Source organism: Oncorhynchus nerka, linkage group LG10, assembly GCF_034236695.1.
Source record: "Oncorhynchus nerka isolate Pitt River linkage group LG10, Oner_Uvic_2.0, whole genome shotgun sequence".
Taxonomy (NCBI): Eukaryota; Metazoa; Chordata; class Actinopteri; order Salmoniformes; family Salmonidae; genus Oncorhynchus; species Oncorhynchus nerka.
In genome coordinates, this window is record NC_088405.1 from 88,591,087 (window position 1) to 88,606,456 (window position 15,370).

Here is a 15,370-nt window from a genome sequence, read left to right on the forward strand (position 1 = left end):
GAACATGCCCATCTCCAAACATTTCACTGAGAACCAAATACTGTATGTTTAGGACAAAACCCAATATTTAAAAAATATATAAAAAGTCGTTTAAATCTTAGAGCAGGGGGTTCTTAAACTTTTTCAGCCTGGGACCCAAATGACAAATTCTGTGTGTTCCTGGGATACATGCTTATTTAAACATGCAACCATACGATCGGTACATTTCAATGCCCAAATGCCTAAAACAAATACAAAATGAAATATCCATATAAAGAGAGGTCGTTTTTTTTTTATGGGGGAAAAAACACTTAAATATCTGTCTAGGTTGAAACTGTTGCTGTTAAAATAGAAAACATGATTTTCACTCTGAAGTAGAATAAACTGATTGATCACATGACAGATGTAGACCAGAAAACACACACAGTCCTAATGAGAGGTGTGTGGCTGGTTGAAGTTTTCAACAAGCATGTCTATTCTGGGCTCAGTATGACAGTGCAACACTGAGGTCATGCTCAGCATTGAGATGGTTTCTGTACTTGTTTTTTTAAGTACGCCAGTTGAGAACACTGACTCACAGGTATGTGGTGCCAAACTGGATTAGAACTTTCAGTCAGACCGCTTCCTGCTGTAGAAAAGACACCTAGAACTATGTAAGTGTGTATGCCTCAAAAAGCATCTTGCTTCAAACAGTTTTTCCAGTTTAGAATAAAAAGTATTACTTGTATTTTACCAGCAACAAACTTGTTTTCAACAATTATTTCTACAGTAAGATGAAGAGGCCTGATAATTTTTAATCTTCAAAAGTACTGTTACTTCATATGTACTGTTACTTCATATGTACTGTTACTTCATATGTACTGTTATCAGTAGCTAGCAAGCTTGCTTTGGCTAGCATTACTAGCTAGCTATTAACTGTGTACAAGGGGATTGTTTGAAAGAGAAACACACAGCTACTACTATGAGAGATCGTACTCCCTTACTTCTGCTTATCACCCATTATAAAATGACTAAAATGCCTTGCTAGAGCGCTGGGCCAGTAACCGAAAGGTTGCTGGATCGAATCCCTGAGCTACCCACTGTTCCCCGGTAGGCCGTCATTGTAAATTCTTAACAGACTTGCCTAGTTAAATAAAAGGTTTAATTTAAATAATTAAAACATTTCAAAATGCAAATTTAATTATGCCCTGTTCTGAAAGAACTCCCTGGGTTTACTGCCCTGCTGTGGATATTTGGTAAGGGAATGTCATTTTAATTTGTTTGTTTTGAGCACTTCCCCCACACCAAACACATTGTGGGCACTCCTCATTATTTCTCAAAAGTTTGTATGAAACAAAGAGAGAAACTCATCGCTGTATTTGCATTTCATGAAGATTGTGCGTATTAAGAACTTGTGGATAGTAGTAATTAATTAAATAATCATACATTTATGCTGACATCACGACCCACCATTAATGGTCGCAGACCCATATTTTAAGAAAAGCTGTTTTAAAGATCTTCTGACAAACGTACCATGAGCCCTCACATTGTGACATGATGAGAGCGCGATACATGGGGGAAAAAAAACAGCAAGTCAAAACTAATTGTGTCCATTTTAAATCTCTGAAAGAGCAGCAGCTTGAGCAAACACAGCACAGAAGCAAAATATACTTGTTTGCTCAAGTGCTTAATGACCAATGACATATTACCCTTTCAATTCTAGCCTCTGCTGTTGTACATACAGTCAATAAATGTGCAGTTATGTACTGTCGCATCCGTCCTCCCCCAGTATCAACCCTCCTGATACACAGTGAAAGACAATTTATGCTTGATCCGTTAAATGTGGCCGGAGGCTTCGTATGGAGGGTGTGACGCAATTGCGTAGCCTCCAGAGGCATGCAGAAGCCAAATCAAGCTACGTACCGTGTCAACATACACCTATCAGATTTTGTAACAAATGCGGAGGGCTCCATATAGCTCCGCATTGACATGGTTGGTCGATGGTAGGTGGGGGTATAAACACAAACTCAATTCTTTGACAACAGTTTTGCGCAACAGCTTTATGCGCGACTTCTGTAGAGGACGTATCACCGTAAATGCTGTAGGGCCACTGCAGTCGACGGATTGACCATGCAGAGCCTTTAAGAGTAGCAAAGGCCAAGGACTCAAATTCTGGGTGGAGCAAGGAGAACTCGGAGGGGCTGATGTGTTTGTGCTGAAAAAAAGGTCTGAGACAGCAAAGCAACAGAGCAAAACAGTTCTGTACATGTGGCCTCCCAGCTGACAACACATCCTGACTACTCGATTCATTAATAAATGAGTGCATTTGCAAGAAAGCAACGGCATGCAACAAGTTCAGAGCTTGATGTGTGCCAGATCAATTCAGATTGAGAAAAAAAAGTAGCATGTCTCCTTCACAGACGCATTCAGTGCTTTCCTTTTTATAATAGACTAAGCAACAAAGCTTGGAATTGTGTGAAACTGAACCGGAAAAAATGTGTATAAAACTAACACGTGATTAATGTACTGCACCAAACAGGTTAAGACAATTATCATGGCTTACAAAGGCATCTCTAAAATAACATTTCAGATTCAGGGATGTAAAATGTTGAAATAAAAATCTATTTATATTCTTAAAATCCATACTTATTCATAAATCATTAACCATTCAAAAGTGCACAATCGCCTAGATTAAATCCATGGTGGGTCATGAGTAACCTACCTGCTGAAGCCAACAGGAAAAGATGAGCTCGACATCCCTGATCCAGTCGCGTATCCGTTGCCTCTGTTCCAGCTGTCACTGACCGAGGGCAGTGGGGGATACAGGCCAAAGACAGGCTTCTGATCCTGCTGAAGATTCACTGCCGTCGAGGTGTTTGCTCCATAGGGGTAACTCGGCCCTGTGATGGAACCCGCCGAGTTGTGGGTACTAGGCAAGTCCAGGCTGGATATCTGACAATAGCCCCGACGATCATTCTCTTGCTTGATGACCCCTGGGGTGCAAAGTTGGATGAAGGAGGTGTCAGCATCCTCCTCCGTCTTGATGACAGGCATGGAGACACCTGGCTCCAGAAGCTGCTTCTGCTGGTCCGCGCTGTCCACATTTGTACGGTTTCCCCCATTGCTACAGTCTATGGGCTTGGTTTCCATGTTGCCGTCCTCGAGCAGGACATCCTCCACTGACAGGGAGGAAAGGAAAGCAGCCTCGTCAGACACGTAAAACTCATTCAGGTCAGACAGAGAGCCAGGCAAGTCCAAATCCTGCAGAATGTCCATTGTATTGTCGCCAAGGAGCCTCTCGTTGACATCCAAGTCCTTCTGTGACTGTCCAAAGCTGACTGACCCCATGTCAAGCCTGTCTTTATCCATGGGTGAGAAGTTCTCCGTTTTCAGAGAGAAAAGGTCATGAGGGCGTCCAAGTACAGAGCTCCCTGGGGTGTTGGATCGATTCAAATCTGCAATACTCGCCTCCAACAGAGCAAAGTTCTCAAACAGCTGTTGGTTCTGCTGCGGTTTCTGTGGCTGCTGCATTCTAAGGGCCTTCTCCATTACCTTCACTTCAGCCTCCTCTATAGTGAGTCCCCCTGTGGAGAGCTCCATCTGAGTCGTAGTGACATTCAGTCCGTTGGCGGAGTCTCTGGCTGGTGGCTGGGGTCTGGAGCCTGGCAGATGCATCAGGGAGGTTGATGTGGTGGACTTGGAATCACCTGTGTCACCCGAGAAGCTTCCTTCTACACTGCTCTCTGAGAGTTTACCAAAAGCCAAGCCCTTGTCCTTGCTGTGTTTCAGTCCACCTGGATCCATATCTTGATCCTGTTTGACACACAGAGGAATGCAAGCACTGGTTTAGAAAATGCTTGTAATTAAATTCATAAAACAACCAGAATTATAATTCAAATGCACACCAACATTATAGGTAAAAAATTAAAATAAAACATGTCTGAATAGAAATGGGTACTGTGTTATTTACAAATGTTCCTATACAATGCAATAATTTCAATCACACCTCTCTTGGCTTTGTGACTGACTCAATATGACAGCAACAGTAAACATGTCATCCTGCACGAATTATGCAGTTTCTACCTTTGTGCCAATTGAGATATCGCATGACTAACACATTTCAGTTATTGTGTGTGACCAAGATTATCCATTATCTTGACAAGATACTCAAGTGGCAGCTCATACAACAAGAAATGTCTTCAAAGATGGAAGGTAGGAGGCAAGATCAGGTGTAACGATTCTATCCAATGAGAGGGCAGATAAGCATGTGAACAACAGGCACAACTCAAAAATAAAGTACACAACTCAGATTTTAAGTGATATAAACACCTCCTGCAGGAGAAGACAGAAGCCCAGTTACCCCTCTCGCTTTGCCTCTTCCTCTCTGGTGTGACTCACAAATTTCAGTTAATTACTGGAGCCCCACAGGGGTGCGTGCTCAGTCCCCTCCAGTTCTCCCTGTTCACCAACGACTGCATGGCCAGGCACAACTCCAACCCAATCATTAAATTTGCCGACGACACAGTGGTAAGCCTGAACACCAACAATGACGAGACAGCCTATAGGGAGGTGGTCAGAGACCTGGACGGGTGGTGCCAGAATAACAACCTATCCCTCAACATAATCAAGACAAAGGAGATGATTGTGGACTACAGGAAAAGGAGGACTGAGCATGACCCCATTCTCATCAACGGGACTGTAATGGAGCAGTTTGAGAGCTTCAGGTTCCTTGGTGTCCACGTCACCAACAAACTAGAATGGTCCAAACACACCAAGACAGTTTGTGAAGGGGGCATGACAAAGCCTATTCTCCCTCAGGAAACTTCAAAGATTTGGCATGGGTCCTCAGATCCTCAAAAGGTTCTACAGCTGTAACATCAAGAGCATCCTGGCTGGTTGCATCACTGCCTGGTACGGCACCTGCTCGGCCTCCGTCCGCAAGGCACTACAGAGGGTAGTGCGTACAGCCCAGTACATCACTGGGGCAAAGCTGCCTGCCATCCAGGACCTCTACACCAGGCAGTGTCAAAGGAAGACCCTAAAAAGTGTCAAAGACCCCAGCCACCCTAGTTATAGACTGTTCGCTCTACTACCGCATGGCAAGCGGTACCGGAGCACCATGTCTAGGACCAAAAGGCTTCTCAACAGCTTTTACCCCCAAGCTATAAGACTCCTGAACAGGTAATCAAATGGCTACATGGACTATTTGCATTGTCCGCCACCCTACCTTTACGCTATTGCTACTCTCTGTTAATCATATATGTATAGTCACTTTAACCATACCTACATGTACATACTACCTCAATTAGCCTGACTTACCGGTGCCTGTTTATAGCCTCGCTTCTGTTATTCTTCACTGTTGTTTTTATTTCTTTACTTATCCATTGTTCACCTAATACCTATTTTTTTTTACTTAAAAATCACACTCTTGGTTAGGGCCTGTATGTAAGCATTTCACAGTAAGGTGAAATACCTGTTGTATTCTGCACACGTTACAAATAAACTTTGATTTGATTGAGTTACTAAAGCTCCCGCCATGGGCCAATCAGAGTATTTTTTTTTTTTTAATCCCAGATCTATGGCAAGATGCATCATTCACCTAAGTTTCCTCAAAATCAGGCAAGTGCTGTCAGATATCGCATCTGACTAATGAACAGACAGACCGATCCACAGTCCCCTCCCCGATTTAATAAAAAATCCTGAAAACAAAGGTGTAGGCTATAATGTAGAACTTTGAAAGAGTGTTAACCTTAATACGGTATCACAACCGGCCATAACTGGGAGTCCCATAGAGCAGCACATAGTTGGCCCAGCATTGTCCGGGTTTGGCCATCATTGTAAATAAGAATTTGTTCTTAACTGGCTTGCCTAGTTAAATAAAAGGTCCAATTTTTTTTTTTTTTTTATCTAATAATAAAAACGGTGATAAACAGAAAGTCACCCTGAGGAATTCTCAACTGTACAGATTGGGAGCATGCCAAGTGCAAGTCTTCAGACTGGCATTCCCAGGCTTTGCCTGTATTTTAAGAAGGAAGGACCACTTTACTAGAATACATAACTTAGCATGACCTTCAACTAGCTTAAATTCAAACATTGCTAAATGCTTTTCCCCCATAACCATTGAAAATATATCAGACATATATCATACTTAATGCTATTTCTTCAATAATGTTCGAGATGACTGTAACAAGCTAACTGATATATTATGCCTATTCACTGTGGTTATTAAAAGAATGGCTATTTTTCTTAGGCAGGTCATTCTGAACACTCAATCTTACTTTAAGCAGGTAGCCTAGCGTAGTGTTGGGCCTGTTACCGAAAGGTGAAAAAAATAATAATCTTCCGTTCTGCCCTTGAGCAAGGCAGTTATCCCTCAACAACAACTGCTCCCCGATGACATGGATGTCGATTAAGGCAGCCCACGCACATCTCGGATTCGGAGAGGTTGTGTTAAATGCGTAAGACATTTTGCTTGAATGAATGCATTCAGTTGTGCAAATGACTAGGTATCCCCTATAATTTTCTTGTTGGTTGGATAGCGGACTTAGAATATGTTGTTGCCTTGTGAAGCTTTCTAAATGAACGTAGAGCCTATCAAACTCTTCCTATGGCTCTATACTCCAGAAATGTTGATTTGAAATCAAACAATGACTGAGGTTAAAGTGCACACTGTTAGCTTTAATTTGAGGGTATTTTCATCCATATTGGGTGAACCGTTTTTGAATATTGGCTCCCCATTTTAGGTGACCAAGATTAGTTGGGACAAATTCACATATATGTGTATTAAATTAGTAAAAAATTAAGTATTTGGTCCCACATTCATAGCATGCAATGACTACATTGAGCTTGTAACGCCACAAATGTTTATTTTGTGCCTAATAAAAATAATGTACTGTCATTTTTATTGTAAATAAGAATATGTTTCTTATTGGGGCGGCAGGGTAGCCTAGTGGTTAGAGCGTTGGACTAGTAACCGAAAGGTTGCAAGTTCAAACCCCCGAGCTGACAAGGTACAAATCTGTCGTTCTGCTCCTGAACAGGCAGTTAACCCACTGTTCCTAGGCCGTCATTGAAAATAAGAATTTGTTCTTAACTGACTTGCCTAGTTAAATAAAGGTTAAAAAAATAAAATTAAAATAAATAAAAATTCTACATTAGTGTAGGATGCTACCATGATTATGGAAAATCCTGAATGAATGATGTGGGAAAGCACAAATATCATACCCCCAAGACTTGCATTTTTCTCAGGTATGATATTTGTGTTTCTCACACATAATTATTCATGATTCATTCAGTATTATCTTTGATCATGGTAGCATCCACATTAATCTGGAAGTGTTTAGAAACATTTATTCTTATGTACAAAAAGACAATACATTATTTACCATTAATTTCTAATTGGGCACAAAATTATCTGAAACAACCAAAACAAACAGCAAATTCATCCAACAAATGTGTTGTCACAAGCTTGATGTAGTCATAGTGAGCAAGGAATATGGCACCAAATATTTAACTTATTACTTTAACAAACATTTAAGTGAATGTGTCACAATACTTATTGTCCCCTAAAATGGACTATGTACAAAAAGTACTGTAATTTCTAAACGGTTCACACGATATGGATGAGTCTGCACTTTAACCTCATGGTCATTGTTTGATTTCAACTCCAAACCTTAGGTATAGAGCCAAATAAATATTTTTTTAAATGCTTCGCTGTATCTGTAATAATTACGGAGGGCACTGTATCTATACATAGCAGCAAGTATGTTGTTCTCGGATTTGATGTTGGCTCATTTAATGTTTATATTTCATCTGAAAACGTTACATTGAACTAAACATTCTCGTTCAGTTCAATCACTATTTTTATACCAGCGGCACATCATATCTTATGTCCATAGCCGTTATTATTGATTGATCTTAGAATCTCACATTCTACATAAAACAAAAATCAGAATACAAGTGTAATTTAGATACAAATAAAATGGAGCGCTCTAGCTTTAACAGTTATCTGGCCGTCTGTGATTGGGCGCAAAAACGGTTTAGTTATTTATCACAGTAATGTCCAGTTGTACTAGCTAAACGAAGCGCCGCAGTGGTGCAACCTGTTGGCTGCGACCGGCAATTGCATCAAGTCAAACAGGAGAAAGTGATTATCAGACCTTAATTAAAAACAAAAGTACGTATATTAAGCTTGGCTAGTATGGCTAATGAAATCATCAATGGGCTCAGGGGTCGACAGTGATATAATGCTCTAACAGCACTGAGTCGCCTCATTTTACATTGATATGATGGGCGTCGAACTACAGAAGCAATAGCACAGGGATCACACTACCTTATAGCTAAATCATTCCACAATAAAAATACATGCTAAACTTATGTTGTAACGTTATATACAGGATGCATGAAAGGCAGATATAACTAGTTTAATAATTTAAGATCACTTTTTTATATATATAAATACAACAAATAAGATGCAATCAAAAGACAAATTTGATTACATGACTAGCTAATGTTACCTGTATCAAAACTTGGGAATTTTCCAAGCTAGTTCATCTCCAGTTCGAGTTTGCTGGAATTATGAGATCTATGGTTTCCGAACAGTCTTCAAAGCCAATATTTATCGTGCAACGTTAGCTGAATGGCTTTCTACTTTCCACGCGAGACGGAAATATAGCAAACGTTAGCTAGTTAAAAAGCCTTGACATAGCCATTTCGTGCGCTGTTATTTCCCTGATCACTTAAACAAATCTAAATATCTGGGGGTGTCAAACATTAAAAGAAAGTAGCTGCCGTCAAAATTAGCCATGTACGTTTGCTAGCAATGCAACGAATTCAGCTTGCTAGCTAGATGTAAATCAGACATTAAGCACAAGAAAACATGAATTCGCTATAAAAATTCAAGGAGAATATAAGCATTGACATTACCAAAAGCTTGCTATGATGCAGTACAATAACGTTAGAACAATCATTGACCGTTAAATAATATCATAGCTAGCTACATATTAGCTTGTGCACATACATGTAGCAAACTGAGTCCGGGCAGCTAGTTTGACACTTCAGGGTAAACGCCCCTCTAAAGACAAACAGGACTGAACTCGAAAAATCTGTCAAAAACACACGTCCGCTTGACTATCGAATCAATTTAGAGATAATAAACTTAAAGTAAACAAGCAAACTTAAATAAAATATATATAATTTTTAAACACACGTTTTTAAAGTTCGTTCGATTACTTGCAACGTTACCTCGCTTTCACAAGTTTCGCCAAACTCGCCCACACAATGGCAGCTAGCTAACGTTACGTAACTACCTTTCAAAACGCGAACTTTTTATTAACGTTTTTCAACAATTGCTAGCTATAACACACGACTGAGTGAGTAAAAAAACAAACAAAGTTGAGCCCAAAGTATAAAATGTCATTTACGAATGACAACCCATTGCGAAGACCGTGCCTAACCAACAAGTACGATTAAAAAAAAAGTACAAACGAAGCGCGTCCCACTGAATTAAAATACAAGGAAACTTTCTAGACTACGTCCTCGACGCGCGTTCCACGCGACACTGCAGTAGGTGAAGGCAACTATCTAAATTACAAACTAAAAACGCGAACAAAATTTGTCACAATTTTGCGAACTTCAAGCCAAAGCACGGCAAATTGTGCCTGACGTGCAGAATTTCAATGGCGCAGCACAGTCCGTAGATAGACGGAAGAAAGGCACGTTGACAGCCACCGACCTCTCTGGAAATAAACACATATGACAGCTGGCTCTGGAACGCCGTTTCCCTTCGCTCTGCTCAGAAAGAGTATCTACATATCTGGAAAAAATGTATCCGGTTCGGTGAAATACAATATTCGATAAACGCGATGTCTTCATTAAAACATAATATAATTGCGAGACTTTGAACCGCCCGTAAAAAAAAAACGGACTAATTTACTAAGAACAAACATGCGCAGAGAGAAGCTCTCATGTATGCCAATGATTCATAACACTGAAGTGAAAAGAAGGCATATTCGCGTCTATAAAGTAACAATAATCCAATTAATTAGCATGTAGGTTGATGAATGCAATGACTGTCTTCCATTAATATTTCAACTTTGAGGAACTTGTCTAGATTAGCCGAATTATATAAAATAACAGTACATTTAACTATACAGGTACAGTAACATCCTTGATAGGCAAAGGTTTGTATGGCTGTGTTTAGACAGGGAGCCCAATTCTTACATTATTTTTACTAATTGGTCTTTTGACCAATCAGATCAGCTCTGAAAAAGATGCAATGTAAAAATATCTGATGTGATTGTTCAAAAGACCAATTCATGGAAAAAAAATATCAGAATTGGGCTGCCTGTCTAAACGTAATCAGCGTGTCACAGCCCAATTCTGATCTTTTGCCCCTAATTGGTGTCTTGACTAATCAAAACAGATATTTTCCCAATAATTGGGCAAAGATCAGAATTGTACTGCCTACACCCTACTAAAAGGCCTTAATTTTAATGACAATAGTAACGATGGCTACTTCATTTATAAAGTGCTCATGCATGGTAGGCTACTCTGTTCGTGCATGGAAACTCACATTAACCATTTGTGAAAGCTTGTGGATTATGCATCTTGGCAATTAATTGACTAATCTAGTCTGAGGAAGTTTTTACTTAATTAGTCAATCGACACACCACAGTCATTTAGGGACACTGTAGGTGGAACTGTATCACCATAAAGACCTGTGGTGAACAGTACTGGAAATGTTGGCAGCTGTGACCTCTCAACAACTTGAAATTAGTCATACTAAAATATGTTTATCAAAATAAACTACTCATAATTTCCCACAACACGTACATTAAAAAGGCTGAATGAGGTCCCAAAGGGCTAAAGATGAACTGCATCATTCAGGATGCATACACCAAGTGTACAAAACATTAGGAACACCTGCTCTTTCCAGGACATCAGTTGAAGCAAGGTGAAAGCTCTTACTGATGTCACTTGTTATATCCACTTCAATTAGTGAAGATGAAGGGGAGGAGACAGGTTAAAGAAGGCTTTTTCAACTTTGAGAAAACTAAGACATGGATTGGATCTAATCTTGGTAAAGAAAAAGGAAAGATTGGACAGAAGTCAGTGATATAAGGAAACTGGTTGACAATTAATTTGGTTGAAGTTTTTATGCTTTTTTACAGATGGATCCAAGGACCCAGATAGTGGAGGCACGGGAGCAGGCGTTTACCTTCCTGAATTTGACCTGCAGATATGTAGAAGACTAACAGATGAACTGTCAGTATACTCAGTTGAACTGTTGCCGATAATAGTTGCCCTCCAGTGGGTGGAGGACATACAACCTGTTAGAATTAGAACCTGTTAGAATTATTCTTTGTCTGTATTGAATAGTTTATCATCTGCTAAATCTAATAGGAGTGATCTACTATTGGAGGTATCAATGTTATTATGGAGAATTGAGAGAATGTGTATAGTAGTGAGATTCTGCTGGGTCCCAGCACATTCGGGTGTGGAAGGGAATTACATTGTAGACCAGTTAACTAAAAGAGCTTTGAAACGAGAGAATTGATATTAATGTTCCACTGGGTAGAGGTGAAGACAAATATAAGATCAGAGCCAATTTGATCATGTGTAGCAGAAGCGATGGGACTCTGAGCACAAAGGCTGGCATTTTATATGCCCTCCAAAGAAAGGTCGGTGGACCAAGATTCAAGTGTCAGATTAGGAAGGAAGAGGTGGCGTTTGCTCGATTGCACTTAGGACATTGTACATTGAACTCGTCATTACCTCTGGTTGGCAAGCATGTGAATGGTTTGTGTCTGGAGTGTATGTTTGATGAAACGGTGGAGCATGTGTTGTTATATTGTTGTAACTATGTTAAAGAGAGGGAAAGATAGAAGTGTAGGGTTATTGAGGTTGGATGGGGTTTGGAAGGGATTTTGGGGAAGGGGAAGGATCTATTAGAAGTTATTAGGGCTCTATTAGAAGTTATTAGTACTGAGTTAGGATCTCGAAATGTTGTAAACTGTGATTGACAACACACTCCAGCACAGTAGGTGGCGGCATGCACCTTTAACGTTAGATTGCGGGCTGTCATTATATCATAAAAGAAGAAGACGAAGCCATGGATTGTGTATGGGTGACATTCAGGAGGTGAATGGGCAAAACAAAAGATTTAAGTGCCTTTGAACGGGGTATGGTAGTAGGTGCCAGGCGCACTGGTTTGAGTGTATCAAGAACTGCAACGCTGCTGGGTTTTTCAAGCTCAACAGTTTCCCGTGTGTATCAAGAATAGTCTACCACCATAAGGACATCCAGCCAACTTGACACAACTGTGCCTTGGAGTCAACATCAGCCAGCATCCCTGTGGAACACTTTCGACACCCTTGTAGAGTCCATGCCTCGACGAGTCTAGGCTGTTCTGAATGAAAAAGGGGGCGCAGCTCAATATTAGGAAGGCATTCCTAATGTTTTGTACACATGTCAAAGTTATCTTTTTGGCTGTGTTTAGACAGGTAGTCCAATTGTGATCTTTTTCACGAATTGGTATTTTGACCAATCAGAACCGCTCTGAAAAAGATCTGATGTGAACGGTCAATAGAAACAAAGCATCGGGTTCTACAGCTGTTGTTTGAGAGAAGTAAGCGGTGTGGTGTGCCAGGGAGGTGGGTTCAGGGTGTAGGAGAGAGATGAGGCAGACGCAGGGCTCCATGCAAACAATTTGATTAGGGTTGACGGGTGTGTCATGGGCATGTGGATGGCTCATTAAGATGGAGTAATGGCTTGGGAGAGGTAGGAGCATGCGCACACCCACAGGGGGGTCACACTGTTCTAAAGCAGACAGGAAACACTCTGCTTTTGAAGTGGAACTGACAGCGTTTAAACTACTTGGCAGCTATTTATTTAATATTTTATTTTACCTTTATTTTACTAGGCAAGTCAGCTAAGAACAAATTCTTATTTACAATGACGGCCTACCAAAAGATATCCTGCGGGGACGAGGGCTAGGATAAAAAATATAGGACAAAACACACATCACGACAAGAGAGATTTAAGACACCAACATAGCATGGTAGCAACACAACACGACAACAACATGGTAGCTATGAATCAAACACAATCCTAGTCAGTCATATCAAATTCCCAGATTATTCTACAAAACCAACTTCATACAAGGTTTTAAAAATAGGTTCTATTTGACTCAAAATTCCATGATATGCAGTAAGGCATTGTTGGCAGAATATATGGATACAGTTCAATGCATCATTAATATAATTCACCAGAACATATCTTGGTAGTACAACAAATATTGCTATCAGGTGGCCTTGTACATTGTTTTCTGCCTCCACCCAGTTGGGATACACTGTTTTAGTTTCAATGACTCAAGATTTTGGCCAAAAACAGACGAGTGTAATTTAAGCTGTGAAGGTCAATACAATCCAACTAGCAAGGGAAATGATCACAAGTCAGTCATAATGTGGCTAATAGGCTAGTGTATCTATTTATGTAACTATACGGAACAAAAATAGAAATGCAACATTTTACTGAGTGTACAGTTCATATAAGGAAATCAGTCAATTGAAATAAATGTATTAGGCCCTAATCCATGTATTTCCAGACTTGGAATACAGATATGCATCTGTTGGTCTCAGATACTTTAAAGGTAGGTGCGTGGGATCAGAAAACCAGTCAGTATCTGGTGTGACCACCATTTACCTCATGCAGCGTGACAAATCTCAGTCGCGTAGAGTTGATTAGGATGTTGATTGTGCTTCTAGTTCCGACAGTGCAGTAATTTCTAACAAGCAATCTAACAATTTCCCAACAACTACCTAATACACACAAATCTAAAGGGGTGAATGAGAATATGTACAGTACATATAAATATATGGATGAGTGATGGCCAAGCGGCATAGGCAAGGTGCAATATATGGTATAAAATACAGTATATACATATGAGTAATGTAAGATATGTAAACATTATTAAAGGGGAATGATTTAAAGTGGCATTGTTTAAAGTGACTAGTGGTCCATTTATTAAAGTCTCCAGTGATTGTGTCTCAATGTAGGCAGCAGCCTCTCTGAGTTAGTGATGGCTGTTTAGCAGTCTGAAGGCCTAGAGATTTAATCTGTTTTTCAGTCTCTCAGTCCCAGCTTTGATGCATCTGTACTGACCTCGCCTTCTGGATGATAGCGGTGTGAGCAGGCAGTGGCTCAGGTGGTTGTTGTCCTTTATGCTCTTTTTGGCCTTCCTGTGACATCAGGTGCCATAGGTATGTCATGGAGGGTAGGTAGTTTGCCCCTGGTGATGCGTTGTGCAGACCGCACCACCCTCTTTAGAGCCTTGCGACTGGGGGTGGTGCAGTTGCCGTACCAGGCTGTGATAAAGCCCGACAGGATACTCCAGTCTAGTTGGTGGTGGTAATGCAACATTTATTGGATGCCAACCGCCATTCAACATCATCAAAGAAGAAGTTAGTCAATAACGCTCTAGATATCATGAAAACAGCCTAAAAAAGCAGCTCTACTAGGCCGAGTAAAATGTCCAGAGTGAGGTATTCTCACATTTGTTTCTGAAATTAAGTAGCTAGTTGTGAGGAACGCTCAGATCAACCCTACTCCTCGTCCAGTGTCAGAATAGTGCAGTGTGCACTCTGAATTTACTAACAGACAATCTGACAACACTCTGAATTTAGGAATGATCCAGAGCGCACTCTGACACACTGGAGGCAAATTACGATCACACCCTTAGTTTTCAATCAAATGTATTTTGGCATGATCAAATTGGCGGGCACGGTTGTTCAAACATGTATTGGGACAAGTATGTATTGGCAGGCAAGCTGCAGAAGAACGAGCAGGCTACTGTGCCCAATCGTTTATCCGTCCAATTTTGAACGCCAACTAGCTGTTAAAGTCCATGCCCCTACGTGTCGAGGCTGTTCTGAGGGGGAAAAGGCAGTGCAACCTAATATTAGGAATGTATTCCTACTGTTTTGTACACCTGCCATGGTGGTCTGTGTGGCTATATTTAGACAGGCAGCCCAATACTGATTTTTTGTTCACTCATTGGTGTTTTGACCAATCAGAAACGCTCTGAAAAAAATCTGATGTGATTGGTCAAAAGAAACAAAGACTTACAATCCTTGAGGTTCTACAGCTGTTGTTTGAGTGAAGTGAGCAGTGGTGATTTTAGCATGTAAATCTTGGTTGGGCAAAAAACAAACAAAAAAATGTGGGATTCATGCCAGCAAAGCCACAACTCTAAATACTACATTAATTGCACTCTACCACTGCTATACATGGCTATCAACCGGAGCCTTGTCTGGCAGCGAAACAGTTCATTCAGCCTCATTTGCTGCCTTTTATAAAAACATAGCTGATATGGCTGGCTTGCTTTATTTTTATATACATTATTTTCATTTTT

The 15,370-nt window shown here is 40.4% G+C and overlaps 1 protein-coding gene across 5 annotated transcripts in view; it reads right to left on the reverse strand.

Moving 5' to 3' along the window:
• Positions 1 to 9,854, reverse strand: part of LOC115136214 (glucocorticoid receptor) — a 111,233-nt gene extending 101,379 nt beyond the window's left edge. For 2 of the 5 annotated variants that reach the window (XM_065023901.1, XM_029671786.2), the window contains exons 1-2: positions 8,475 to 9,685; positions 2,681 to 3,771 (exon numbers count right to left, since the gene is read on the reverse strand). In XM_065023901.1, the coding sequence (XP_064879973.1) occupies positions 2,681 to 3,762 (1,082 nt within the window). In that variant the 5' untranslated portion in view covers positions 3,763 to 3,771; positions 8,475 to 9,685. The other 3 variants (XM_029671789.2, XM_029671787.2, XM_065023900.1) reach the window with 3 other exon arrangements.
• Positions 9,855 to 15,370: the final 5,516 nt, after the last annotated feature.